Source organism: Gracilinanus agilis, chromosome 1 (genome assembly GCF_016433145.1).
Source record: "Gracilinanus agilis isolate LMUSP501 chromosome 1, AgileGrace, whole genome shotgun sequence".
NCBI classification, from domain to species: domain Eukaryota; kingdom Metazoa; phylum Chordata; class Mammalia; order Didelphimorphia; family Didelphidae; genus Gracilinanus; species Gracilinanus agilis.
The window spans coordinates 799140365-799167186 of NC_058130.1; the positions used below are offsets into that span (position 1 = coordinate 799140365).

At 59.9% G+C, this 26822-nt stretch overlaps 1 protein-coding gene across 1 annotated transcript in view; it reads right to left on the minus strand.

The window, feature by feature from the left end:
• Window positions 1-3551: 3551 nt before the first annotated feature.
• The window catches only part of ITSN2 (intersectin 2), a 30135-nt gene continuing 6864 nt past the window's right edge, over window positions 3552-26822 (minus strand). Inside the window, exons 4-16 of the mRNA XM_044656723.1 lie at window positions 25983-26146; window positions 24446-24649; window positions 24246-24342; window positions 23596-23735; window positions 19240-19303; window positions 18330-18467; window positions 17144-17229; window positions 16593-16843; window positions 7320-7469; window positions 6098-6238; window positions 5883-5970; window positions 4308-4447; window positions 3552-3851 (exon numbers count right to left, since the gene is read on the minus strand). Coding sequence (XP_044512658.1) covers window positions 3552-3851; window positions 4308-4447; window positions 5883-5970; window positions 6098-6238; window positions 7320-7469; window positions 16593-16843; window positions 17144-17229; window positions 18330-18467; window positions 19240-19303; window positions 23596-23735; window positions 24246-24342; window positions 24446-24649; window positions 25983-26146 — 1963 coding nt within the window. The remainder of the gene's footprint in view (window positions 3852-4307; window positions 4448-5882; window positions 5971-6097; window positions 6239-7319; window positions 7470-16592; window positions 16844-17143; window positions 17230-18329; window positions 18468-19239; window positions 19304-23595; window positions 23736-24245; window positions 24343-24445; window positions 24650-25982; window positions 26147-26822) is intronic.

The window sequence follows — 26822 nt, forward strand, 5'->3', positions numbered from 1 at the left end:
ACGGCGGCACGGCCGGGGGGGCCTTGGCCGGAGCTTCGGGGGCAGGAACGGGAGCGCCGGGGCTCGGCTTCTCTAAAGGCCCAAAGCGAATAGCCTCGTGGCCACGAGGTTTGGGGGGGGACGTGGACTCTTCGGTAGCGCCCCGGGCCTTCCGTGCGCGTCGGACCGCCCCTCACCGGCCCAGGAGGAGCCCCCCTGCTCCAGGCTCGCCCCTTCCCAGACCGTTGGGCTCTCCCCCTGCCCTCGCCACCGAAGAGGCCTTCTTCTAGGATGAACGCCGGCTCCCCCGGGGGCCCGTGCCCGGCCTCATCTCCTGCCGGGGCCCCGCTGAGCGCCCCAGAATCCCGGGCTCAGAAGGCCCTCAGGGAGCCTTCGGGCCTGCCCGGTCCCTGACCTAAGGCGTCGCACGGTGGGTGTTCGGCCTACGGGACTTTGCCCGGAGAGCCCCCTTGGCCAGACATCAAAGAGGAGGGCAGCTGGGTGGCACCGCGGTGCCCGGAGCACCAGGCCAGGGGCAGGGTGACTCAGACCCTCACTAGCTGTGTGGCCCTGTTGGCCTAAGTTTCCTCATCTGTAAAATGAGTCGGAGAAGGCGATGGCGGACCACTTTGGCATCTTTGCCAAGAAAGCCCCCAGGAGGGTCAAGACGAGTGGGGTGCGAGCCCTGCCCTCCTTGGGGCACCCTGTGGGGCGCCTGAACGGGGTTCTCTCGGGGGCTCCTTCTCTTCTGCTGGGACCCAGGCGGCCCCTGCCAGTTGTGCCCGGGTGTCCCCAGGGCCTTAGCCCCTCCCTCGGTCCAAGTGACCCCCCAGGAGGCCCAACGTCCGCACACGCCTCCCCACCCGTCAGCGCCTTGTTCCTCAGCCTCCAATCCAGGCCGATCCTTGGCCACTCCCAGGGAGGTCCCCCTGGACCCCATCCTTTTGCTGCCCCCCTAATCACCTCCAGGACGCTGGGCCTGGGTTAAAATCTGGCCTCAGGCACTCACCAGCTGCTGAGGGTCACTGCTGCGTGCCTCAGTTTCCCCAATGGGAGATGGACTCGTCAGCCCCTACGTCCCCGGGCTGTGAGGGCCAACCCAGGCGATAGCGTGAAGAGCTCGGCACCGGCAGGGTGGAGGACAGCCTCAGCCTGGGTCGCTCGGGGCGCCCGGCGCCTCGGCTCATCTCCAAGATCTGAGCGGCCCTTGCAGCGAAGCCCCGAGCCCGGCCGCCCGCCAAGCAGGACCGATCCCCGCCGCGTCCAGCCCCCGGGCCCGGCCGTCTCGCCCCTCGACACCAGCTGTGTCGTGCCTCCCTCTGCCCTGGCGTGGGCACCCTCGTGGCAGGGGAAGGCCACGAGGCCCTCCGGCCGGTGTCCCACCTCCGCCTCCTGAGCCCAAGTCCTCCCACCAGGCCCCCTCTGGGCCGCCTCCTCCGCCCTCTCTCCCCAGCCCGGGCCTGTGCCGGTGCCGCTCGGAATATGGCCCGAGAGCCCCCGCGGGAGGCTGCCGCGGCCTCGTCCCGAGCCTTTTCTGCACAGACCGCCTTTTGGGGCCATCTTGTCCATGAAATGTGGGGGTGCCCTATGCACGTCCCCCTCTTAGCCTGGGCCCGAGGCCTCGGCCTGCCCTGCTGTGACGGGCTCTCCCGGTCACTACGGGGGGCGCCCCCTCGCCTTCCGACTGAGGGTCCCCCCCGGGCACCGGTCCTGAGGCAGAAGAGCGCTCAGGGCTGTGCTTGCCCAGGAAGCGCCTAAGGCCAGACTGGAACCCAGGACCCGCCATCTCTGGGCCTGGCTCGATCCACTGAGCCCCCCTGTGGCCCCCCGGGCCCCCTGAAGGGGCCTGGATCAGCCTGCCCAGAACAGGCCCCGAGGAGCCGGCACGAGCATTCTCTGGCCTGGGCTGGCCCCGCTTCCTGCCCGCCCCGTCTGGCTCTGAGAAGTCTCTGTTGGAGGGGATGCTGGGAGCAAAGCTGCCAGGCATGGCGTGAGCCCCCCAAAACTCGCCTTTCCCGTCTGCCTCTTCTCTGAGCGCGTGGCTTGAGGGGGATCCGAGACAGAAAAGGGGGTTCTCCCAAAGGGCCGCCCCAGCCAGCTAACTCCGAAAGGGGGCCAGTCGTCGTGCCCACGCGTCCAGGCCCGCTCCTGGCGGCACCCCTCACCCCCGGGCCCGAAGACAGGCACTGTGGCCTGCCTGGGAGCTCCGGGATGAGGAACCCCTCGTGGGGCGGAGGACGGCACAGGAGGCTCATCACCTGCGACAGCCAGACCCTCCCTCCGTCCCGGCACATCATGAGGCTCGAGGCCACATCTTCTGGAACTTGGACCCGATCAGGGCTCCCCCATTCCCAGCCTGAGCCTCGGCAGCGCTCTCAGGGGAGGCACAGCTCGGGGGCCAGGCAGGAGGAGGCGCCCTCTGAAGGCCGAGGAGCCCTGGCAGAGCTGGCACCGGGGAGAGGAGCAGAAAGGGGCGACGTGCGGGGCGCAGACACGGAGCGGGTGCCCCCCTCCCCCAGAGCCCCCCTCCCCCAGCGCTCTCCGCCCATCCGCCATCCACACCACGAGGCCTCGACACCTGACGCACACCCCCACCCGCGCCCAACAGCCACTCTGGGGGCCAATCCCAAGGCGCCCCGCTACGGGAGAAGACGGAGAGAGGGAGGGAGGCCGCCTGGGCCGGGGAAAGCTAACCGTCAGAGCCAGGAAGCCGGTGGGGGAGGAAAGCTGGGAAAGCCTGGAGGCAGGACCCACTGCGAGGCCCCGGCCTGGGGCCAAGGACGGCGACCCAGAGGGGCCGAGAGGGGGGGACTCTCCCTGCCCCTGCAGTTGGGTCCGGGCCGGCCACAGATCCAGGACCGCCGCGCTCCCACTTGCTCTGGCCCAGCCTCCCACTTCGAATCGGCCCCCCAAACCGGGAAAGCGTTTGTGCTCGTGCTGACGAAAGAGCCCCGAGGCCTGGAGCTGCCAGGACGCTCGCTCCGAACCTCTGCGAGCCTCGGTTTCTTCAGCCGCGTCCCAGGGCCGATGAGGTGGGTGGCGCGGCGCCTGGCCCCGGGGGGCGGCCCAGCCCACACGTGCTCCCACCCCCAGAGGGAGGCCGAGGAGCGGCTCGGCCCGGGGGCGGGCGGGGGGGGCCGGGATGCCCGGGAAATGCCAAGGCTGAGCTAGAAGAGGCTCTCTGCACCCCGATCCCAGCTGCCCAGGAGTCCGAGGCTCGAGGAGGAGGGAGGCCACATGGCCTCACTCCGGCGGCCCCCTGCCTCGGCCCTGCTTCTTCTGGATCAGAACTCCCAGCGCGGATGGTCCAGGAGCCAAGCCGGCCGCAGTCACGGCCTGCCTCGGACCCCCCCGCTTCCCGCCGCTCGCTGCGGATGCGGCCGTCTGGGTGGCCGCCGGCACCCCCTGGCACAGCTAGCCAGACGGCCTCTCGCTTCGGCACGCACCACCAGGGCTAGGAGGAGGCGGCCTGGGCCGGCGGAGGGAGACGCCACGTTGGGCGAGCAAGAAGGCTGGGAGGGGCACGAAGAGGGCAGCGAGGCGCCTGCTCTGCGGCCGGCCGCATCTCGGTCTTACCTGGCGGGCGGCCCTGCAGGCCCCGCGCTCTGCTCGCACGCTGCCCCCCCCCCTCGCGAGCCGGAGCCAGCTGGGGGCGGCCCAGAGGCCCGGCTTCCCGGCCCCGCACCCAAGCGCGGCAAGCCGGAGGACAGAAGGCGACGGAAGCGAGCAGAAAGAGAAAGGGCCGCGCGGCCGGGGAGGGCAGAGAGAGCCGAGGCGCCGGCCGGAGAGACCTTAAGTAAGAGGAAGAGGTGCTGCAGACAGCTGAGCAGGGACAAAAGGCACCGCAGAATACAGTCATCCATAGTCACACACTGAAAAATAAGGCAGACAGAAAGCCCGTTAAGCCGGGGCACCGCCAGCCCGCCGGGCCCCCCACGGCCCTCCCGAGGCTCCGGGCCGGGGCTCGGCCCACGTGGTCCCGGGGGGGAGCCCGATCGGGCGATCCTCAACGTGCGGCCGGCAGAAGGGCGGGCCTCGCCTCGGCCGCTCCGGCCCCCTCCCTCCTCCCTCCTTCCCACCGGCGACCCGGGCGGCACCCCTCTGAGGGGAGCCCTCCGAGAGGCTCCACAGACCCAAGCCGAGGCCGCGGCACAAACGGGGGAGGAGACGCGTCTGTCGACCCGCACATGCACGGCCGGCCCTCAGGGACAGTCGCGGGCAACGAGCAAGAAGCGAGGAAGGACCTGGCAGCCAGGAGCGGGCGGGTGGACAGGCGAGCCAGCGGGCGGCGGGCAGGCGGCGAGCATGCCTCCGCCAGGGCAGCCTACCTTCAGCTCGCTGTTGAAGGCGTCCATCTCCGAGAGCTTGGCGGCCGTGTCCCTCTCGAGGGCGTCCAGCTGCTCCTTCAGCCTCTGGCACAGACCCTCCTTCTCAGCAGACTTCTGGTGGATGGCGCCGATTCCCGAAGCTGAAAGACACACACGATGACGCGATTGGCCGGAGCCCCGAGAAGGGGGGATGGGGAGGCGCCTCCTTGGATGCTGCCCCAGGTGGGACCCCCCGGCCGCCTCGGTTTCCTCTCACAGAAAGGAGAGGCGGTGCCAGCACCTGCCTCATGGGGCTGCTGCAAAGACCAGACCAGAAAACGCCCGGCGCCTGGCACAGTGGGCACGCTCTACCTCGTCCCCGCACGGCAGCCGGCCTTCGGTTAGCCTGGTCCGGGCCATCGGTCTGGAGGGCCGTGTCCCCGGGTTCCCTCGGCCCCCACGGCGCTTACCAAGCACCCACTACGTGCCGAGGGCTGGCCGGACCGCGCAGGGCCGGGGTGGAGGGTGCCGTCTGTGTCTGTCTGCCACCTGCTCTGTCCCCGGAGCCGAGCCTGGGAAGGTACCATGCGGAGGGGACCAAGCGGCCTGTGTGGGCTGCCGTACGAGGTAGGCACGTGGCTTGTGCGTGCTCTGAGGGTGTCCGGGAACTCTCCATGTGCCAGACCATGAGGAGGGAGTGCCTCTGCTCCACTTTACATAGGGGAAACTGAGGCCCACAAAAGTCTGTGACTTGTCTAGGGTCACACAGTGAGTAGGCCTCTAAGGTGGGATTGGAACGTGGGCCTTCCATCGCTCCTTCCTCGGGGGAGAGAAGCCCCGAGAGGAGGCCGTGGCAGGGCACGAGCAGGGGGCCGAGGACGCCCGCCCAGGCACAGGTTTTCTATGAAGAAAATCAGAGTCTGAATCTCTGTCATCGCCGTCCGGCTCCTTATAGGAGATTCACTGCAGCAGCCTAAAAGCCGGCAACGGCCCATGGCGCCAGGAGCGGTGCAGGCGGGAACCTGGGCACCATTTGGGAAGAGGAGCCAAGCCCGCCTGCCCGTGGGGAACGGGCCCAACCATACGGGAGAGCAGTCCGGAACTACGCCCAGAGAGCGGCGGAACCGGGCAGACCCAAAGGCACGGCAAGGCCGGGAGATCAGGGAAAGATCCCCCAAACAGCGACAGCACAGAGGCTTGCCAACTAGGGGATGCCCGTCGATTGGGCTCGGCTGAACAAACTGGGGCCTAGGCTGGCACCGTGAGAAGCGGCGAGCGGGCCACTCTGTGAGCTACCCAAGAGGGAAGCGAGCAGAACCAAGCAGCACCCTCCAGAAAGCGGGCCAGAGGGGAGGCACAGAGGGCTTCCCTTCTGCGGCCGGCGCCGCCTCAGGCCTGCGGAGCCCAGCGGAGGGCCCTGCCGGCTTCTTTGTCTTTGTAAATGCAAGAAAGAAAGAAAGAGGCCGAGGCCCCACTGCCGCTCCGACTGGGCCCCCCTTGTAGGGAGACGAGCAGGGGCTCAGCCCGGCCCCATACCGAGCCATCGGGGTTAATTGAGAAAAGAGCCTCTGGGAGGCCGGAGGGGCAGAGACTCACGGGCCGAGCCGTCCGGCTGCAGGTGCTGAATCTTCTCCTGTAGCCGCTGCTTCTCGGGCACCAAGTACATGAGCTGCCTCTGAGACTCCTTCGGGACACAAAAGAGCCGCCGTCGGCGGAGAGGCTCGCCTTGTCGGCTCTCCTCGAAGCCCCCCGAGCCGCCCCCCGCACAGCTCTCCCGGCAGCGGGGCCGAGGGGCCGGCCACGGCGCTCACCTGGAGCTGCTGCTGGAGCTGGGCGATCTCCAGGACCCCCCGGTCGCACTGCTTGTCCAGAGCCTCCAGCTCGCTCCTCCGACTCTGCTTTCGGAGCCGCATGTCCTCGAGGCGCCCCGAGATCTGCTGCTGTTTGCCACTCTGTCCGAAGGCCAAGAGTCGCGTCAGGACGGGGAAATAGGAGCGGTGCGGCCACCCGCAAGCGGGGACACAGATGCCCACCAGGGCCCGCATGGCGGACTCAAAACTGGGCACCACTTGTGCCAGGCACTGGGCTATGTGCCGGCGTGTAAAGAAAGGCCAAAGGCAGCCCCTGGCCCTGAGGGGCTCCCAGAGAACTGGAGTGACAACACGCAAAGGGCATATTCAGGACAGCCTGCAGGAACTCAAGGGAAGGCCAATCAGGGAAGACTTCTTGGAGAAGGCGGGATTGCAGATGGAACTAGAAAGAGGCCAGGGAAGCCCCCTCCTCCCCTCCAGTCCCTTCTGCCCCCCCCCCCCAAAGAAGTGGCCTTTGTCCTGAGTGAGGATGACCCCCTCCTGCACCGTCTCCTCTGACAGACACACAGATGAATGGACGGACAGAACCCTCCGTCATCCCCCTCTTGCCTGACCTCAGGCTCTCCCCCTCCCCTGGCTCTTCCCTCCTGCCTCCAATCACACCCTTGTCCAGTCCTCCATCCACCACAAGCTGTGGCTCCTTCTTCTGCCCTTTGTGGCTAAACTCTCCGAGGGCTGTCTACACTGGCCCTCTCTTCCTCACTAGCCCTTACGGTCCAGCCTCTGACCTCCTCATTCACAGAAGCCACTCTGTGCGACCAGAGATCTCGGGTCACCACAGCCAATGGCCGTTCCTTTTGGACCTCCGTGAGGCCGTGGGCACTGCTGGTCGCTCTGCATGCCACGCCCCCTCTGACCGCTCTGTCTCAGCCTCCCCCAGACCAAGTCCTCTGACAACTGCCTTCTAATCCCTGCAGGCGGCTCTCTCGTCCCCCTGAGCTTTCTCTCACCCAGTTCCAGGCATCCAGCAAAAGAAAAGGCGGAGCCCTGGAAGCCACAGAATTCGCTCCCCTGAATCTCCATCAGGCCGCGCTTGGAGGCCTCCCTCCAAGGAAGCTGTCTAGACCCCACTGGTCACCCGAATGGTCAGGGCTGGCCCCCTCACGGCTCCCTGGCCTGGGTTCAGAAGGCCCCGTCCACTTCCCCGGCACCAGTGCCTCACCAGGGCTTCCAGCTCGAGGTGAAGCCCCTTCTTCCTCGTCTGTAGCCGGACGATTTCTTCCTGCTCCCTATTCCGCTGATTGAGAAGCTCCTGGCGGCGAATCCTCTCCCATTCCAATCGCCGCTGCCGTTCCAGCTCCTGTTTTGCAGCCTGTGAGAAAGGGGACGAAGTAGCCTTCAGGCGAGACAGCACGGCCCCCTCCCCCCACAGACTGCGGTCAGCCCTGTAGTATACAGAATTGGGGTCATATAGTTTTTTCTAGCTTTGGCTGAGTTCCAAAAGCTGTTAGAGGTTTGGAATCTTGAGGAAAAGACAGTTGACTGGATCTTCCGTGGAGGGAGGTTGTGAATCAGCAGAGCTGCTTTGATTATCTAACTTTAATATTGAAATTGAGCCTAGCTTTGACATATTTAATTAAGAAATTATTATTTAGATAAATCCTTTATACCTTCCTTTCCCATTACCATCCCTGCCTTTTCCCTCCCTTACCTATATGTTTGTGAAGTTAATAAGGAGAGTAATTAGAGAGGAGTTAAATCTGTGAAGAGTTACCTGATTGACAGCATTAGTTATAGTTAGTCAGTCATCATTTATTCCCTTTAGATAGCAATAGCATTTTGTCAAGCTGAGTTTAAAGGCAGGTCCTTACTCAGACTCCATCTTTGCTTCCCTTCCCCCACCTGAGGTTCCTGAGACAACTGATAGGGCTTTCCTTTGATCCACCTTCCTAAGAAACATCCTTCAAACAAAATAAACCCTTTTGTGTTTCAACAGCCCTATTAGTGTAATTTGTCTGTTAGCTAACAAGAGGGAAGAAGAGGGAAAGAGACAACATACTCTGGGCTTAGAGGGAAGCCGGTATCCATCTTGAAGGAAGGTGTTACTTCAAAACAAGTCCCTTCCTGTGAAATTAACTAAAGCCTGTTTGTTAATTTCAGTCTAGTCTATTTCCTTCAGTGTGTGTTTGAGTCTAAGTCCCAGTCTGTAAGCCTGCTGTGTTTGTCTGTTTAGTTTAATTTCTCTTCTCCCTGAAGATCTCTGTTTCCCTTCTGTGTTATACTCCTGACTTCAGTCTTATTATACCCTGAATCTCCTTTAATCCCAGCCTACCTGAAACCGAGATTACCCACTTAGCAAGTCTCCAACATCCTCCTTCCAATTTCCCTTATCCCAAACACCTTTCCTCAAATTACCCCCATAACATCTGGCGAGCCAAGTCATTCGAAACCTATCTTCTGAAGAAAAGAAAAGAAAATGAATTGCACAAGATTGATTTTTATATTAAGCAGTCTGTCGCTGCTTATTTGGTCTTTTATGCAGGGAATGTGTGCATTTTGGCTGGTAAAAGTACCAAACATGATACAGCAATTAATTGAAATCTACGACTATTACAAATGGTTTGCATTCACTTTAGCTGAATGCATTTGCTTCATTCCAACAGTAGTGACAATTGTTCTGGCTCTATGGCATTTTTTGGCAATTTTAAAAGCGGTCCTGACTCATCTGTTTAACTATTATAAGGCATCTGATTCAAAACAAGGAAATGATAACAAGGAACTAGTTGAGAACATAAAACTACTGTTCCAAGTGTTGAGGCAATTACGTGAAGGGAATGAACTCGATAAACATACCATCCTACAACTTGAAATCGTAGAATCAAAATTTTTTGGGAAAAAGGAAACAGAGAAAGATCAACCAATACAGAATGCAGTGGTCTCTGTCCTACCAATAGTAGACGGGACTATTGTGCAACCTGGAGAGAGGGTGGTGCATGTCAAAACGTACAAGGCATTCACTCCTAGTGATATGGAGGTTTTAAAACGCCATTTTCCCAGATTCTACGAAAAACCTTACAAAAGTTTAAAAGAATTAAAGCGGGCGTTCACACTTTTTAACCCTAGTTTCGACGATGTCGAATTTCTTTGGGGGGAATTTTACACTCCCTCGGAAAAGGAAAAATTCCTGACCAAAACTAGGACGAACCCCAATTTAGAATCATGGCCGTTAGTACATCAAGATCTAGATTTCACTCAACACGCCAACATGAGGTACTTGTTAAGATGCAGGGCTGATCTTATCGAAGCAATGAGAAATTTTGCAAAAAGGCCAAATGCATGGCAAAAATTTGAGAAACTGAGGCAAGGGGAAGAAGAGCACCCGAGCAGTTTTCTAGACAGAGTTATTGAAGCTGCTGAAACGATATTAGGACTTAGAGATACTCATTCCCAGGATACGATCGATCATATAAGGAGACAATTTGTAAAGGGAACCTCAATCCCGATACAAAATTCCTTCAGGCAAAGTTGTCCACAGTGGGAATCATTACCACTGGAGGATATTAGGAATCATGCAGCATATATACATGATTCCAAACAGAAAGAAGTGAGAATGGCTAGGCAATCTGACAATGAGAAAGATGAGATCATAGCAGACTTGAAGAGGCAATTGAAACAGTCCAGACGGGAGAAAGAAATCAAAGAGGTGAAGAATTTTGCTCTTCAAACGAGTAGAAACCAGTTTAGACAACCTGCCAACAACACCCCAAAATCAAAATCAGCCCCCCGATGCTACTTGTGTGGGAAGATGGGGCATGTGATTCGTTTTTGTAGATATAAGCAACAAATTGATTTTTCAAAACCCAATAATCAAAGAGATAATAGAAAAACATTTTATAATTCAAAGTGGGCTAGAAATAAGGAATCAAATAGACATAATCAAGAAAAACATACAGATAGTTGCTGCAATCACACATGCAAAAAGTACAGTCAAACACCTTCGTTAGATGATATGAAGATATATATAAATGGGCACGAAACCGAAAAAATCATTATGAATCGAGATTTCTAATTTAAAACCTATCAATCAGTGTAATTTGGGTGTGGCAGAGTCTAAGAGAATTGAGGGAAGCAAAATGAGAAATCGAGGCAAAACAGAAAAGGTGTCTAAAGTAATCCACACAGAGGATACACATAGGTCTGTGGTAGATAATGAGCAATGGGAAGACATAATGCAAATGCGCAGAGAAATCTTTGGCATTCAGGAGGATGATTATATAAGGGATCAGCTTTCTCATTCCATATCACACACATTGGGTGGGAAGCATGAATCAAACCATTGCAAAGAATCACATCAAGAAAATTTGCAAACGGGTTTAGAATTAGATGCAACAGTTCTTTCCCATGCAATTGCTTTAGACACAAGGTCACAGTTAGAGGTTAAAGAGCAAAAAAGTCTAGAGGTTGGCAAGAACTTGATTTTAAAGAAACGACCCACTGATTTAAAAGATGGCAGCAGCTGTGTAGGAAAGTCCAAATCCACCTTTCCCAACCCCTTAGCTACAGAATTTCAGCCTAAACGCTGGGGAAGAGATAGGGAACAGTTGCCTTCTTCTACAATCAGTGTGGCTGAACATAACATCGAGACTGTTACTGTGATTGATAAAAATAAAAATCATCCAATGTCAGTCACAGAAACAGCGAGCAGGCGGCCTAACGTCACAGCATAAGCGATCTGGGCAGACAGACGGGCAGAGGCTCAACCGAAGGCAAAAAGAGATGGCTGAGCTGAGATCGATGCAGACAGGACAAGAGGAGAAACTGAGGACGGGAGGGAAAACGCCTGGCTCCAAGGTCGAAAGGTCAGCTCTCCACGACGAAAGAAGAACCCTCGAGACCGACACCCAGCCCGGGCGGGTGAGCCACCCAAAAGAGGGGCCAACCGGCCACAGAGAAAAACGATGAGGTTCGGCTCCACCAAAGACGGCTCGAAATCGCAGCTCCACATGGGAAGGCCTCGAGACCCCTGAGGGATCCCCTCGCGCTGAACCCCTCAGTCAAAGGTGGCACAAACAGCCATGGCCAGCGTCAGAGGGGCTGCAGAAAAACACTGTGCCGGCAGGGCTGAACCCATTCGTCCAACCGCTCTGAAAATCGCCTTGGAATCTTCCTATAGAGAGGTCCGAAACGCCCACAGAGCCTTTGCCCAGGGGTACCGGTGCCAACCATACAGCACTGGAGAAATGAAAGAGGGCAAGAAAGGCCCCCAAGCCCCAAAGCAGGCCTGGAATTGGCAAGGCGAGACCTGACTGAAACCCTCGGGCGCTCCCTCAGTTTACCTCTGGGGCTTATGACTAGCCCTACAGACGACATGAAGAAGATGGGAGGAAGCAGCGAGATGCCCCGGAGGATTCTTTTCTGCCCGTCCCTTCTCAGAAGCCAGGCTCCCCCCTTTGCCTTTGATCTTCTTATTCACACATTGTAAAAAAGCACTCACTGCCCTCGAAGGGGGCTAGACTTTTCCTCTGCCTTTGGAGGCACGGAACTATCACCAGGAGAGTTTGAGTACTCCCTGGGCGTTCTATGGCAGGCAGAGATATTTCCAGCAGAAGTCTTGGGGTGGGGGGTCTGGGCCAGCCTGAGGGTCTGTTTCTTTTCTTTCTTTTTTTTTTTTTAACCCCTCATCTTCCGTCTTGGGGTCAGTACTGTGTATTTGGCTCCAAGGCAGAAGAGTGGCAAGGGTAGGCAATGGGGGTCAAGTGACTTGCCCAGGGTCACACGGCTGGGAAGTGTCTGAGGCCGGATTTGAACCCAGGACCTCCCGTCTCTAGGCCTGGTTCTCCATCCACTGAGCCACCCAGCTGCCCCCCCCCCCCCCCCCGAGGGTCTGTTTCTTGAACTCATCTTTCCTTTTAATGTCCTGCTTGGGTTTGGGGGAAGTCCAATAATCTCACTTCTGCTGCTGGCTCAGTGGTCATCCCCCACCTGCCCTGTGTCCTCTTGCTTGCTCACCTCGACCTCATCTTCTTCCTTTGGAACTCCCTGCCGCGTTTCACGGCAGCTTGAAGACTCTCACCAGCTACTTTCTCAGGGCTCACTAAGTGGGCATGCACGGAGAGCTCGTGGCCCTTCTCCTCTCTCTCTCTATGTGGACACAACTACATGTGGATGTTCCCATCCATGCAGACGTGCACTTACCCACGCCAGACACTGTGCGGGGTGCTGGAAATAGATGTACAAGAACAAAGCGATGCTGACTCGTGCCTGGAGCCACTCCTGGCCATCTGCTCGAGGGAGAGAGGCCGCAGGCATGCCTTTGCCTGTCCCTTATTTGCAAGGAAGGCTCCTCCATCTGCTCAGCTGGCAAAGGCGTGGGGGCTGGCTGAAGTCTCCGTGCCTTTCTTCTGCAGTCAAGAATTCTGTTCTGCTTTCCAGTTAGTTAGGCAGGCCTTCCCCTGATGCAGCCAGGAAGAGTCACTAATCGGGGGTAGGTGGGCCTCAGAATCCATGCTCTTGGTGCAGCAGATCATCCCTATGGGTCCTCCTTTTTCCTACTTACCCTCAGGGAGAGAGGGCTGCCTGGGAGCTCTGAAATTCTCAGGCGCCTGCCAGGGTCCCTCAGCCAGGGTGTGTCTGAGGCTGAACTGGAGCCTCTGTGTCCAGCTGGCTCAGAGGCCAACTCTACGGCCTCAGGAATGAATGACAATGCCCAGAAAATGCTCTTCTGGCACTTCTGTGAGCCTGACACCTCATTCCTTTTTGGAGGTCAGTGGCCCCACTGAGCTGCTCCTGCCCTCAGGGACTTGGGCTCCTTGGCATGCAATGACAACTTTGGGGCTGTGGAGTGGTGGTGATCAAGAAGGTACCTTGTGATGAGGTATAAGCATGGGACATGGGGTCCAGAGAGGAAGGCCAGGCCACCTTGTCCCAAGCTGTCTGTATGGGTTCAGGTCTGGAAGAAGTTAGAAAGCATCTCCTACCAAAGGCTTACATTCTCAATCAGCTTTGATGCAGCACCTACTATGTGCTAGGCGTCATGCTAAGTGCCAGAGATACAGAAGAAGGCAAGAAACGACTGCCAGAGAAGCTTACTCTTGCCAGGGTCTGTTGGTTTCACCTCCTGGGATATTTCAGGTCAGTTTCACCTCCACTGCATCTGGGGTCAGTTTCACTTCCCTGTGTCTGGGGTCAGTTTCACCTCCACTGTATCTGGGGTCAGTTTCACTTCCCTGTGTCTGGGGTCAAGTTTCACCTCCACTGCATCTGGGGTCAGTTTCACTTCCCTGTGTCTGGGGTCAGTTTCACCTCCACTGCATCTGGGGTCAGTTTCACTTCCCTGTGTCTGGGGTCAGTTTCACCTCCACTGCATCTGGGGTCAGTTTCATCTTCTCAGCATTTCTCTGGACGGTTTCGCCTTCGTGGCACCTCTGCAATATCTCTCCAATATGCTCCCTCTGCTCCTCTGGCACTGCCCATACCCTGCTGTAGGCTCTCATCACCTCGTGCATGCTTGGACTATTACAGGGGTCTGCCTGCCTTGAGCCTCTCCCCACTCCAGTTCATCCATCCTCAGTTTTGGCACCAAAGTGATTTTCCTCAAGCTCAGGTTCTTTCATGTTATCCCTTGCTCAGTAATCTCCAGTGGCTTCCCATCGCCCTGAGGAGCAAGAACAATGTGTGTTTTTTGGCCTTCAAAGCCCCTTACAACCCAGCACCCCTGCCTGTCCAATCTTCTTGCACCTTATTCCCTCATGTCCTCTTTGATCCAATGTCACTGGCCTCCTCACTGGCATCAATGCAGGGAGGCTCTCCTGAAGGCTGGCCTCTGCAGAAGCACTTCTCTGAATTGTCTAGCAGACAATTGGCACCCCAGAGCCAGAGCACCAGACGGGCACTTAGTCCAATGCCTCAGTTGCTTATGAAGACGGAGGAAGCCACTTATCAGAGGGTCTTGGAGGACGTCTTGTACAGGTGCTGAAGACTTACCTAAGGTCGCACAGTCAGCAGATACCAGGGTTAGAATTTGAGCGCAGCCTTTGACTGGGGTGCCACAGTGAGAGCCCCTACCTCAGAGGTTGTATTTGTAAAGGGCTTAGCCCAGGGCCTGATGCACACAAAGTACTTCATCAATGTTTGTTTCGTCTCTTCCCTTTCATCTCACAATCAATCCTGGGTATTGGTTCTAAGGCAGAAGAGGAGTGAGGGCTAGGCAATGGAGGTTAAGTGACTTGCCCAGGGTCACCCAGCCAAGGAATGGCTGAGGTCAGATCTCCAGGCCTGGCTCTCTCTCCACTGAGCTACCTAGCTGCCCCTGGCTGAATTTTTTGTTTTTAAACCCTCACCTTCCATCTTAGAATCAATGCTGTATATTGGTTCCAAGACAGAAAAGCAGTAAGGGCTAGGCAATGGGGGTCAAATGACTTGCCCAGGGTCACAAAACTGCAAAGTGTCTGAGGCCAGATTTGAACCCAGGACCTCTCATCTCTAGGCCTGGCTCCCAATCCACTGAGCCACCTAGCCTCCCCACCCCCACCCCTCCCTGGCTAAATTTTTAAAGATGCAGACAGCAGGTATGGGAGAAGAGGATGGAAGATGACTACTAAGAGGAGAAGGAGAAGGACCCTGCCAGAGGCAATCCAGCAGGAGAGAAGGAACCAGGCAGCCTGCTTTGCCATCTCTTCTTTTGCTACCCACTTGAGCCGACAAGAGAGGTAAGTTCCCCACCCCCACCGCCCCGTTTTGCCCTCCACCTCTAAGCCTTTGCTTCTCTAGGACAGTGGAAGGCCGCAGAAGGGGCTCAGACTGGGCAGGGCAGTCCGTTGCTTTTCTGTCTCGAGGAGGAAGAGGATGACCTGGACTGGCTAGCAAGAGGTGCCCCCCGAGGTGAGCAGGAAGGCAGGAAGGGCTCCTCCAGTCGTTTGTCCTGCTCGGTCCCAGCCTCCCGCCAGTGACCAGGAGCTGAGGAGCCAGCAGGGCCACACCAAGGCCGGGTCGGGCCCGCTCCACCTCCTTTTTTCCCTCTTCAAGGTTTCTAGGGGGCGGATTGGATGACGCCGTTTCCTTCGACTCCGGCCAACAGGCAGACGAAGCTTTTCTTTTCTCTTCTCTGAACCCGGCTTTCCTGGCGGAGTCCGTACTAAGCGCTGCTTCCAAAGCAGAAGAGCAGCAGGCTGGACATTGGAGGCTCGGGGACTTGCCCGGCGCCACACAGCTCGGAAGGGTCTGAGGCCTTTCCGTCTCCAGGCCTGCAGAGAGCGTGGAGCGTGCGTATGACGGAGCTCGCTATTCCCGTGGCGGGACGCCTCCACCCGAGGGCCTTAAGGCGCGGGCTCGGCTGGGGCCACGGAAGGGCTCCTCGGGAAGCTTAGGCCACCTCGCGCCGCTGCCCCCTTCATCTCGGCTCATCCGAGAGTCGCGGTCGGCGGAGACATCTCGACCGTGCACGAACGTGACGGGAGCCCCCGAAGCAGGGGGCGGCCCTGGCTAGGCCGCACGCACCACGCGTCCTCGGCTCTCGGCTCCCCGTCTCAGAAGGGGCCCTAAAGGAGCCTGGGAGCTTCACCGAGCCGAGGAGAAGGCTTGAGGTGAGACGAGACAGCCAGTGCGTGCCGGCCCGGGCCAGAAGAGGGCCCAGGACCAGGAGGCAGGCAGGCTCGGAGGCGCCACAGAGCCGAGCCGCCTGTCTGGGGGTCACCCGGGGAGCTCTCCTTCCCCCAGAGGGCTTCAAGCAGAGCTCGAACTTGGCCTGGGCCCTGGGGCTCGCGGCTCCTGACCTCGAAAGGAGCTTTGACAGAGCCAGGAAAGAAAAGGAGAAAAGAAACGCCCCCCCCGAAACGGGACTGGGCTGAGGGTCTCCCCACGGTCGGCGTCACCCAGCGAGGCAGAGCAGAGGGCCCGCGGCCGGCCTCAGAGCTCTCATTCCTGCCAGAGAGAGAGTGAGAGAGCGACGTAGCGGAGAAGGAAGGGGAGGGAGGGCAGATGGCCGGGGCCAGAGAAGCTCTCCCGTCCTACAGAGGAGGCCCAGAGAGGCGCCGGCGAGTCCCCCCAAGCCGTCGCTTCACAGAGGTGGAGGCGCTGAGGCTGGGGGAGCAAAGCAAGACTAAGGCCCTGGAGCCCTCCGTGGCCAAGACCAGGGCCCGAGGCACCGGCACGGCCGTCTGTCCAACAAGGGCGGGAGGGCACACGGCCGGGGAAGTCCTCGCCTCTCTGACAGGCTGTGATTTGCCCGGGACGAGGAGCTCCCGCTCACGGTCTGGTCGCCACTGCTAGTCGGTCAGTCGGTCAGTCAGTCATCCAAATTTGTGAAGCCCCTACTGTGTGCCAGGCCCTGTGCTAAGAGCTGGACACGCAGAGAGAGAGGCAAAAGGCCGAGGCCGGCCGCTACGGGGGAAGACAAGGAGCCGGTGCAGGGTGCCCACGAGGGACGGTGCCCGAGTGAGGGGACGGAGCTGAGGGAAGGGCAGCCCCCCCGCCCCCGGCCCAGCGGCGGCCCCGTTACCTCGCGCCTCTCCAGGTCCTTCCGCCTCTCCTCCTCCCTCTGCCTCTCGAGCTCCCGCTGCTTCTCGAGCTCCAGCTGCCTCCTCCACTCCTGCTCCTGCAGCAGCCTCTGCTTGCGCTCCAGCTCCTCCTTCTCCTTCTGCGCCTTGCGCTCGGCCTCCCGCTGCTGCTGCTCCAGCAGCGCCTGCCGCCGCTTCTCCAGCTCCGCGTTCCCGCGCTCGTAGTTCGCTTTGCGCTTGTCCTCGAAAGTCACTGACCGGGGGACGCGGCGGTGAGCGCCGGGCCGACGCAGGGCTGCTCCGCTCCCCCCGGGGACGGAAGGCTGTCTAGAAGGGGCCCCTCTGCGGGGCTTCTCTCCAGAGAGCTGCGGGCCGCGCCCGGGAAGCTCCTGGCCTACCCGGGTGCCCCTCGCTGCAGTGGCAGCGGCCGAGGGGCTTCCCAGCTGACCCAACATGCCTGCGGGGGCTCGCCGGGCCTCCTTCCTCCTCCGGGCCACCTCTTAGCAGCCCCCCCAGAGACTAAGGCCGTGCGGCCCCGGGAAGGCCCCGCTACCTGGTAGCTTCTTCTGAGGCGGCTCTTCTTGCGTCCTCTCATAGCAAGGCTGCGCTCCATTAAGGGAATCCACAGGCTTTCCTCCTCTAGGAAAAAGGAAAAGCAGTCGGGCAAATGTGTGGCGTGAACACGAAGGCGAGCTTCCCGGGCCACACAGAGGGTGCCTGGGGGACCGAAGCCCGGGTGCGAATGCCGGCAGAGCACGAGGAGGGCCCCAACACCCGGCCCAGCTCTGCCCGGAGCGATCGTCCCCCTCGCCCCCGGCGCCGGCCTCCTCGGCTCGCTCGCTCTCTTCCCCCCTCCAAGGTCCAGCCCTGCCCGGCCTCTCGGCTCTTGCTGGCCCGTCTCCATGATGCGGGTGGGCCTCCCGCCGCGTCACAGCCTTCCTCCTCCCCTGAACCCCCCCAGCGTCCCCGGCCTTGGCGAGAGGCACACCCAGAGCGGCCGCCTTCCTGTTTCTTCCTCCCTTTGTGCAAATCGAGCCAGGAGGGGCTGCGGGAGGCCAGCAGGCCCTTGTCTGTCCGTGCTGGGGGCAGCTTTGAGGCCCGGCCCTCTCCGTGGGCTCCCTCCGTCGGGCCACAGTGTTTGTGCTTCTGCCCCGCCGCTCTCTCCCAAGAGTCCCGGAGGGGAAACCCAAAGCAACCCCTCCGGTGACCGGCCGGACGAGAGGCTGTCCGCTCTGTGCAGCCTCTCGGGCTCGGCGAGGCTCCCGTGTCTGGTTCCCTCCTCGTCCTCGTCCTTCTTGGGGGTCTGCCTCCGGCCATCTGCACCCGCAGCCCTCCGTGCCTGCCCGCGCCCAGGCCTGAATGCCGGCTCTCAGAAGCTTCCTTCTCTCCCCACGGCTCCCTCCCAGGGCCGCCGAGTTTCCATCTCCCTTCAGGACTCCTATCGCCCCTTTCCAAACGACCCTGTCCTCTAGGGGGTGCAGTCAGGAGGTCCTGAATTCTAGTCCTGCCCCAGACATTTGCCAGTGGTGTGCCCCTGGGCAAGGCCTCCCAGGGCGGTCAGGAGGAACAAGGGAGGTGCCATTTGTAAAGCACTCGGCACGGTGTCTCGCACACGGGACGCCTGCATAAGTGCCCCACCCACCAGAGCGGGGGCAGCAGGTCCTTGGCACCCGCAGGGGCTTCCCCGAGACGGTGCCTGGACGGCGGCCTCCACACGAGGGGCCCCCGGCTCTACTCACCTGAAAGAAGGCGGCACCAGCTCCGGAGGCAGGGTCAGAGGCAAGGGCTGCCCGGCTCTGGCCATGTCGGTCAGGTGCATGGCCAGAATAAACTCTTCCGCTTTGAGCTGACCATCCCCGTCCACGTCGGCCAGGTTCCTGGAGGAAGCTCGGTTTCAGGAAGTCCCAGGCGCGTGTGGGACCGAGCACAAAAAGTCACCATTGTGGCAACGGCCCAGAGAGAAGGGTGCCACGGCCGCCCTCCCCCCACGAGGAGCCTAACTCCGCTCTCACGCCCTGCCGGCCAGCCTGTGACTGTCCCCGGCACAGGCCGGACCCCAATAGAACAAGGGGAAACGGCCAGCGGCCTCCCGAGCTCCTTAGTCATCTCTGGGAGCCGCTGCTCCGGTGCCCGGGCCGGTGCTGTGCCTCCTCCGGGCACCCACTAAGCACCGGCTGCACGATGTCTTCGGACAGCGGCATCGCCGGCGACGAAGCCGCCAGGCCTCCCCGGCCTGGGCACAGCTGGGAAGGTCCCGGAGGCCGAGGTCGAGCCCAATCTGGCCCAAGAGGCTGGCTGCCGACTTTCACTGCGGCCCGAGCGTGCCTGGTGGCCAGCTCCCGGAGGGGACATGGAGTCGGGCGCTCCCCAGGCCTCCTTCCTCTAAGAGGTGAGCAGCTTCCCTCTGGGAGGGCGGCAGGCCCGGCATCCTCTGGCAGAAACGCGCCTCCCACCCAACTGCCCGATGCCCGTGTGCGTCTGTGCGCTCGGACAAAACGCTCCCACAGGAACGCGTGGAGGGCCACATCGCAGAGCCGGACCACCTGACCCAGCCCTTCAGGTCACCCCTTTTGGGGGCAGCCAGGCAGCCCTCTCCAAGGGCTCTGTGGAACAGCCTGCCCGGAGCGCCCCGTTAAGGAGCAAACTTACCAAATGGTCGCAAGCTGGGTCTGAGAGAGGTTGGACTGGAGGAGGGCGTTCCGGGCCTGGAGACCTGGTGGCCGAGGCAGGACAGGAGGGGCGGACACGAGGGTGCAGCCGCAGCCGAGGTGTGGGTGGAGAGAAGCAGAGCGTCCCATTAGAGGTCCGGAGAAGCCATTTATCTCCCAGAAGGCTTCAGTTCTCCCCCATATCCCAGGCTCTGATGGCCTCTTCCTTTTCCAAGAATTTGCTGTGCCCAGGCCGTAGGTCCGGCTCCCAGAAATGGGCCAGCCTGAGCAGGGGATCCAGGGGCAGGGCCCAAGCCAGAGCCTTCCCTCAGGCCACAAATGCTGAGAAGAGGCAAACGGCCCATCCCCGCTGCTGTTTCAGCAAATCTGTGTGGAAAACCCCAGCTCGGCTAGCTAGGATGCAAACAGGAAGTCGGGGCTTAGTCTAAATGGGCCAGGTCCACACCGGATCAGAGGGAGAGACGTGGCTTTGGCTCAGTTTATCTCCTGAAGCATAGAAAACGTCTGTGCCAACGGCCAGCCCTGCCACAGAATGCTGCACAGGCCCCCAGCGGGCCCCACTGGCAGCAAGCTGACAGGGATCACCTGCCGGACTATGGGCCCAAGCCCACACCCTCTCCTTGCACCTCGGCATTCTCTGGCTCTCACGAGGTTTGCTCCAGCATCATCCTGGTCACCTTTCCCTTCTCTTTGCCCTGACCTTGAGGACCCAGCTCTCGAGCAGCTTCTCCTCTGACCCCAGAGCCGCCCCTTCTCAGGCTCCTTCCACCATGCCACTAACTGGGAATGAGCTCTAAGGTAAGCTCTTCTCATGCCACACACACCACCTAACATGGAGTGGGTGGTGAGTGAATTCTAGAGGACTCGAGTGGGGAATGTCATCAGCACCCCCAAACTTAACAACCTCTTCCAAGGTCCTTTCATCCCTCTCTCTCCTGGGCTCTAGACCCAAGCCAGCTGGGGAAAAAAGATATCCAGCAGGGATCTCAAAGTCCTTGCCAACCTTGTGCCCAAGTCCAACCTTCTCCCAAACTTCCCTCTTGCAATTTGAAATCATGCCCAAAAGGCTTTAAAAGAATGCCTGCCCTTTGATCCAGCAATACCACTACTAGGTCTATATCCCACAGAGACCTGTTTGTACAGAAATCTTTCTAGCTGCATTTTTTTGTGTTAGCAAAAAACTGGTATATCCTCAACCGGGGAATGGCTCAACAAATGGTGGTATCTGATGGTGATGGGATACTATTGTGCTGAAAAGAATAATGAACTGGAGGAATTCCATGTGAACTGGAAAGACCTCCAGGAACTGATGCAGAGTGAAAGGAGCAGAACCAGGAGAACATTGTACACAGAGACAGATACATTGTAGCACAATTGAATGTAACTGACTTTGCTACTAGCAGCAATGCAATGAGCCAGGACAATCCTGAGGAGCTGAGGAGAAAGAACTGTGGGAGCAGAAAAACAGATGGAAGCATATAATTTATCACTTGGTTCTATGGGGATAGGATTTGGGTTTTGGTTTTATAAAATTACTGTTACAAAAAGTAATAATATGGGATTCGGTATTGAGTGATGATAGATATATAGTCCAGTGGAATTGCTTGTCAGCTCCAATGGGGGGGGGGGAGAGGGGAGGGAGAGAGCATGAATCATGTAAACATGGGAAAATATTTAAAAAAACAAACTTCTCTCTTTCTGTCGAAAGCCCTGTCATCCTTCCATGTGCCCAGATTTGTCACCTTCCCCATCCCCCTTGACTTCTGTCTGCTTCCTCCCACACGAGTGACCAGAGCCCATTGTGTCACTCTAACCTCTGTCTACTTCTCCCCATCTGTCCCCCTGGATTCCTTTTCATAGAGGCTACCATTGCCCAAGAAGTGCTGGCAGTGCCCTCTTGCCTACAGAATCCAATATGCCACTGCTCAGCTAGGATGCTAAAGCCTCGCACAGTATGGCTGTGGCTTGTCCCTAGAGGCCCACCACGCAGTGTGGCTGCAGCCCATCTTTGGGGGCCCACCATACAGTGTGGCTGCCCCCCCCACACACATGACCTTCTCCTGCCTCACACCCTTTGCTCCCTCCTCTCCCTCCACCTCCTCCTGAAAGGCCTTCTGTTCTTTGGCACTCAGGACCCTGTCCTACAAGAAACCCAGCCTGCTCCCCACAGCGGAGTCTCAATATCTTTTCATACATTTGATTTCCTCCCATCTGCTGTTCTCTGCCAAAAGGATCTAAGCTTTACCAGAGCCAAGACTCCGCCTGCTTTTTGGTGCCTGCATGACCTGCCCCCAAGGACCCGAGGGCACTCACGAAATGGCCACTGAATGAATCAGTGAATTCCCCGCACCAGAGCTTCCCAAATAAACTCGTGGGGACAAGGGTCTGGCCCTGCCCTTTCCCTAGGCCACAGCCAGCCTTTGGTGACAGACAACTCACCATCAGCAACAAGGCTAAATTAGGACCAACTCTCAGACCGTCGGAACAAAGGATCAGAGGCAGCACCTCGGGAGGAGGGCTGTGTGCGTGCACCGAGCAGGCCTGAGAGTGGACAGTCAACCATGTGTTAGATGCTCAAGGTCCTTCGTTTCCCCAAAAGAGAACTTCCTGCACTCAAGAAGCTTGCCTTTGATTGGGGGACCTGGCAAGACAAAGGTGAGTATATGCTGGCCCAGTGGCGCTGGGGGCTGGCCCCAGACAGGAAGCAGAGAAGGGTGGGCAGTCTCACTGGGCTAGAACAGAAGGTGCCAGCACGGATGCAATGGGCATCTGGCTGGGAAGGGCAGGAAGGGCCTTCAGTGCCAGTTCTGGGAGGGTATGCCAACCAGACAGACACAGACTCTGGTAGCTATGATTAAGCCAGAAAAGGACCAAGGCTCTCTGGGCCTCCTCTGCCCATGAGGCGCTGCTGGGACCTCTTCATGGTCTCCATTATCAGGATAATTCCGATGACCCTCAGATGGAAACGGGCAGCCCCAGATCCTCCCCCGGACTCCAGGCTCTTCACACTAATTACGTGCTGGATCCTGCGGCATCTAGAACTTACGATATCTAAGAAGGCAGAGGCACCCCCTCCCCCCGGCCCTTCTCCCAAACTCATCTCTGCTGAAGACACCCACATCCTTCAAGTCACGGGAGTCACTCAGCCCTGACTCCTCTCTCTTCTTTTCCTCCGGTACCCACTTAGCTGTCACAACTGGCCGATTCTTCTTCCAAAGCCCATCCACATTCACGTCCTTCCTTCTATTAAAGTGGAGACTAGGGGCAGCCGGGTGGCTCAGCGAATGGAGAGCCAGGCCTAGAGACGGGAGGCCCTGGGTTCCAATCTGGCCTCAGACACTTCCTAGCTGGGTGACCCTGGGCAGGTCACTTGACCCCGTTGCCTAGCCCTCACCGCTCTGCTGCCTTGGAGCCAACACCTAGCATTAATTCTTAGACGAAAGGTGAGGGTTTAAAAATAAACAAAAACAAAACTAAATCAAATGAAGCGGAGGCTGCTCTCTCTAGTGTAGGTGCTCCCCGACTGTCCCCCGGCCCCACCCAGGGAAATCTAGTGCCCCCAATCGTGGAAGCCAAAGGTCCCAGTCCCAGACTTGGTCCAAAATCTTCAGAAGCTCCCCTGGCCTCTTGCCTAGCGTCGTCCGCACTGGCTCTCCTACCTCCCACCCAAGCGGGCAGCTGCTGCTCTCCGTTGGTGCCAGGCCCTGGAGAGGCAGAGGCCCTGAGCTTGTACTCTGGGCTGGGAGGCTGGAAGCAGAGGAAGGAGTCAGCCGGGGAAGGGCTTGAAGGAGCCCCCACCATACTGGCCAACATGCTTCCTCCCTTCCCCGCTCCGCCTCCTCTTAGGGCTAACGGGGGAGCCTGAGGAGGCCGTGCCTCGGTTGGGCTGTGCCAGCCAGATGTGCCCTGCAACAGCTATGGGCAAGCCGGGCAGCAGAGTGCATCTGCGATGAATCCCACACCCGCCCTCCAAAAGATGCACTTGGGGCTGCCTCGAACCCAAGGCCATTCTCCATGCCTCTCCAGGCGTTCAGACTGAGGGTAAAGAGAGCAGAGGACCTTCAGGAATCAGATCAGCCCCCGACAAAGGAGTGAGATGGTCTTAGAGGGCGGCTGTCGGGGCCCCTCCGGCCGGCCTCGTGCCAGGGCGGGGCGACAGCTGGCAGAGGGTCCTTGCCCGCGCCACACGGGTTCCATCTGATCTCCCACCACCCGGACTAAAGGAGGCGTCCGACCGTATGGCGAAGGAGCGTTCGGGTTTGGCCGCGCTTGGCTCCCCGAACGGAGCCCTGGCTGGCTTCGCCGCGCCCGCAGGGAGAAGGGGCCTCGCGCTCACCTGAGAGGTAGCCGGTCATGCCCTTATCCAGGCTGTTAAACTTCTGGCGGTACTTCAGCCTCGAGGGCTGCGGGACGGCCCAGTCAGAGGCTCCGGCTTTGGGGGAGCCCCCCGTCAGAGAGGCGGTAGAAGACGTCGAGCTGTGGGGAGAAGGACCCCTCAGTGCCTGCTGCCCAGAGGCGAGCCCAGGGGCCCAGAGTCTCTGGCCAGGCCCAGGAGGGCGGCACTCGCCAGTATACCCAAGAACCCATCGGTGGAACGGGCTCTCGCCGGCTAAACGCTAGGACAGAGCCTGTCGGCAATGAGTGCTGGAGGCCCGTCGACAGCCCTGAGAGCGATGAAAGGGGGCCCCCTCGGGAACAAGCTTGCCCCAAACTGCCTTGCGTGGTGATTACGAAGACTTTGGGCAACGCGCCTGAGGGTCGGGGGGTTCGGGGTGGAGGGAGGAGGAGGCCGAGGCTTCTCTGTCTCGGGCGCCCGTCTGCCTCCAGCCCAGAACAGCTCGCTCTCATGCTTCATCCCCCAAAGCTCACCAATCCTGACTTGGGGGAACCCCCGTCCCCACAGAAGCCCAAATCGGGACTCTGCAAGTCTTGATGCTCGGAACAGACCCTCGGCTCGACGCCCCGTCCACAACAGAGGGCTCGTACCTGCTCGAACCCAGGTCAATCAGAGACTGAGCCTTCTGGATACAGGAGCCGCCAAAGCTGCCCATCAAGAGACCGTACGACGACGTGTGAGGCAATGCTGAGGAAAGGAGGCAGACGACACGATGGGTCCCCGCCGGACGTCGCCCCGGGCACCCCGAAGCGCTCCCCGGGCACCCGGGGCGGGGAAGTGAGGCACTTACTTGCCGAGGAGAAGGGGACGGCCAGGGGCTGGATCAGAGTGGCCGTCCCGTTGGGTAAGGAGGACGTACTGACGGAGGGGACCAGGGGGGCGGCCATCACCAAGGGAGGAAGGGAAGTGACTGAAGGCCTGGAGGACACGGCTCCCAAGGGGGCGGCCGGAGGCGCGGGCTGCGGCACGGACAGATTGGGCATGCTCCCCATTCCTGCGGGGACAAACGAGATCCGGTGAGAGCGAGCGGCCGAGGGGGGCAGCGCCGCCCTCGGAGAAAGCCCCTCGAGGGGGCCAGCCTATCTCTGCGGCCCAGCGGTGGGGGGCGGCCAGCGCCCGGGCACAAGGCACGCCGGCCAAGGCTGGAAGGGGCTTCCGGAGGAAGAGAGTCTGGGGGACGTGCGGGCACACAGCAGCGAGGACGCCGGAGGCTCGCCGCCCTCTCCAGACAGGGAACAGAGCAGGGAGGCGAGGAGGGACGGCAGACAATGAGTCTCTTGGGGCACGAAGCAGGCCGAGCCAGGCTAACCAGTGACAGGGCCAGCGGGCGGAGCAAGAGCCTCGGTCAGCCACGGAGCGGCTGGAGTCGGCGGCTCCAGCCAAGGCCTATCTGCCTGATGGCCACAAGCATGGGAATGGCCGGGACCACGGATCGGGGGCTCCGACAACGGGCTGGGGAGCTTTGCCCGTGCTCTCCGCTCCTGGAGGGAGGGGACACCCCAAAACTCAAGGCCTCGGCAATGTTACTCAAAAACGGAAGCGTGCGAGCTCCCGCCACGCTTGTTCTCGCCCCTGAGCATCGCTAGCAAGTGAGGCTTGGGCCAGACACCTGCCAAGCTCTCTGAGTGGGCGCCGGCTTCTGGGCACCGTTTGTGGGCAGGCCGTGGACGGCAGTGAGCCAGCCCTGGGGGCGGGAGTAGGTGGGCAGAGGCAGTGGGCTCAAGCGAGACGCCGGGTTCAAGAGAAGCCGGGTCAGGAATGCCAGGAGACCAGAATCAAAGGGGGCAGCACGAGAGAATCCTCAGACAGGCTCTGGGCAGCTGAGGGCCGGGGCCAGGGGCCAGAAGGGGGCGCACGGGCAGGCTCTGGGGAGAGGAAGGTCCCCACAGGAAGAACCCAGGCCCGGGCGCCCCCCACTGCAAGGGAAGCAGAATCTGAAGGCCTCCCAGGAGCCACCATCAGCATGAGCTGCGTCCATCCAGGGGACTCCCGGCGGCTTCTGGCCCCAAACCGCCTGCCCACGCTGGAGAGAGCTGCCGGGGACGGCCGCTCATCGCCCGGCCTCCGGGCCCTCCACTGGGCTGGTTTTTTTCTGAGAAGACATTTTCTTTTCAACTCTGACGTCAAGACTGCTCCTCGGAAGCAAGGCCGGCACTGGAGAAGGCCTGCGGCGACGGCCGCGGCTCCTACGGCTGCCTCCCCGCCCCCCGCCCCCTCGGCTTCCTCCCCCCTCCGGCCTCAGCCTGTGGGACTGGACGCCACGGGAGGCCCCTCTAAGCTGGGCCGGGCTCAGACCGCCTGCGGCACGAGAGAGCCGAGAGAACTACCGAAGCGAGCAGACGCCAAGGGGGAGAACACGGGCGGCTGCTTCATCACGGGAGGCAGGGCCGGAGGCAGCCGCTGCCCCTGAAGCGTCAGCTTGATGAGCTTCATGGCTATGGAGAATTCCTGCTGGTCCATCTTCCCATCCTTATTGAGGTCCGAGAGCGTCCTGAGAGCAGAGAGAAAACAAGACGCCCCGTAAAGGGAGGGATCCCGACATTCTTTGTATTCGCTTTCCTGGGGAAGTCAGACGGGCCCCCCAAACGGCGCCCCAAGAGTCCCCAGGGGGTTCCCTGGGCCGAGCAGGCCACGTAGCTCTGGAGCCGAGGGGCCCTCTGAGACGCTCTCGGGGCCAGGAGGTCTTCCTGACCCGTCTCTGGCCTCAGTGAGCCCCCCGGAGCAGCTTCCCCTCTGGAAAGAAAGCAAGAGAGCAAACACTCTCGCCCGCCACCTCGGCCTGTCCCCAGGACGCCGTGTCTGCCCCCTCCACAGAGCACGTCCCGCCCGTGCGGCCACCAAATTCGGCCTGAGATGGCTGTCTTGTCTTGTGCTGGGCCGTACTGTGTCGCTGGACTCACTCGGACCGAGCTCAGGGTCTACTCCGACTCCCAGATCCTTTTCAGGCAAACCTTATTCTCCCCTACGTCCTCCAATGAAGCGGGGACTCACTTTTAACCCGAAGGCAGGACGTTCTGGTCCCCCTTCTCTATGTGGCCCGCCGTCCGCCCGGGAAGGTCTGACCCGGCTGTCCTTGTTCTGAAGGCCCGCCCGGCCCGCCACCGCCCAGGGACGTTCCTCTGCAAACCTCCCTTAGGTGGCTGACGCTAAGCCCTGGCTGTCTGCTC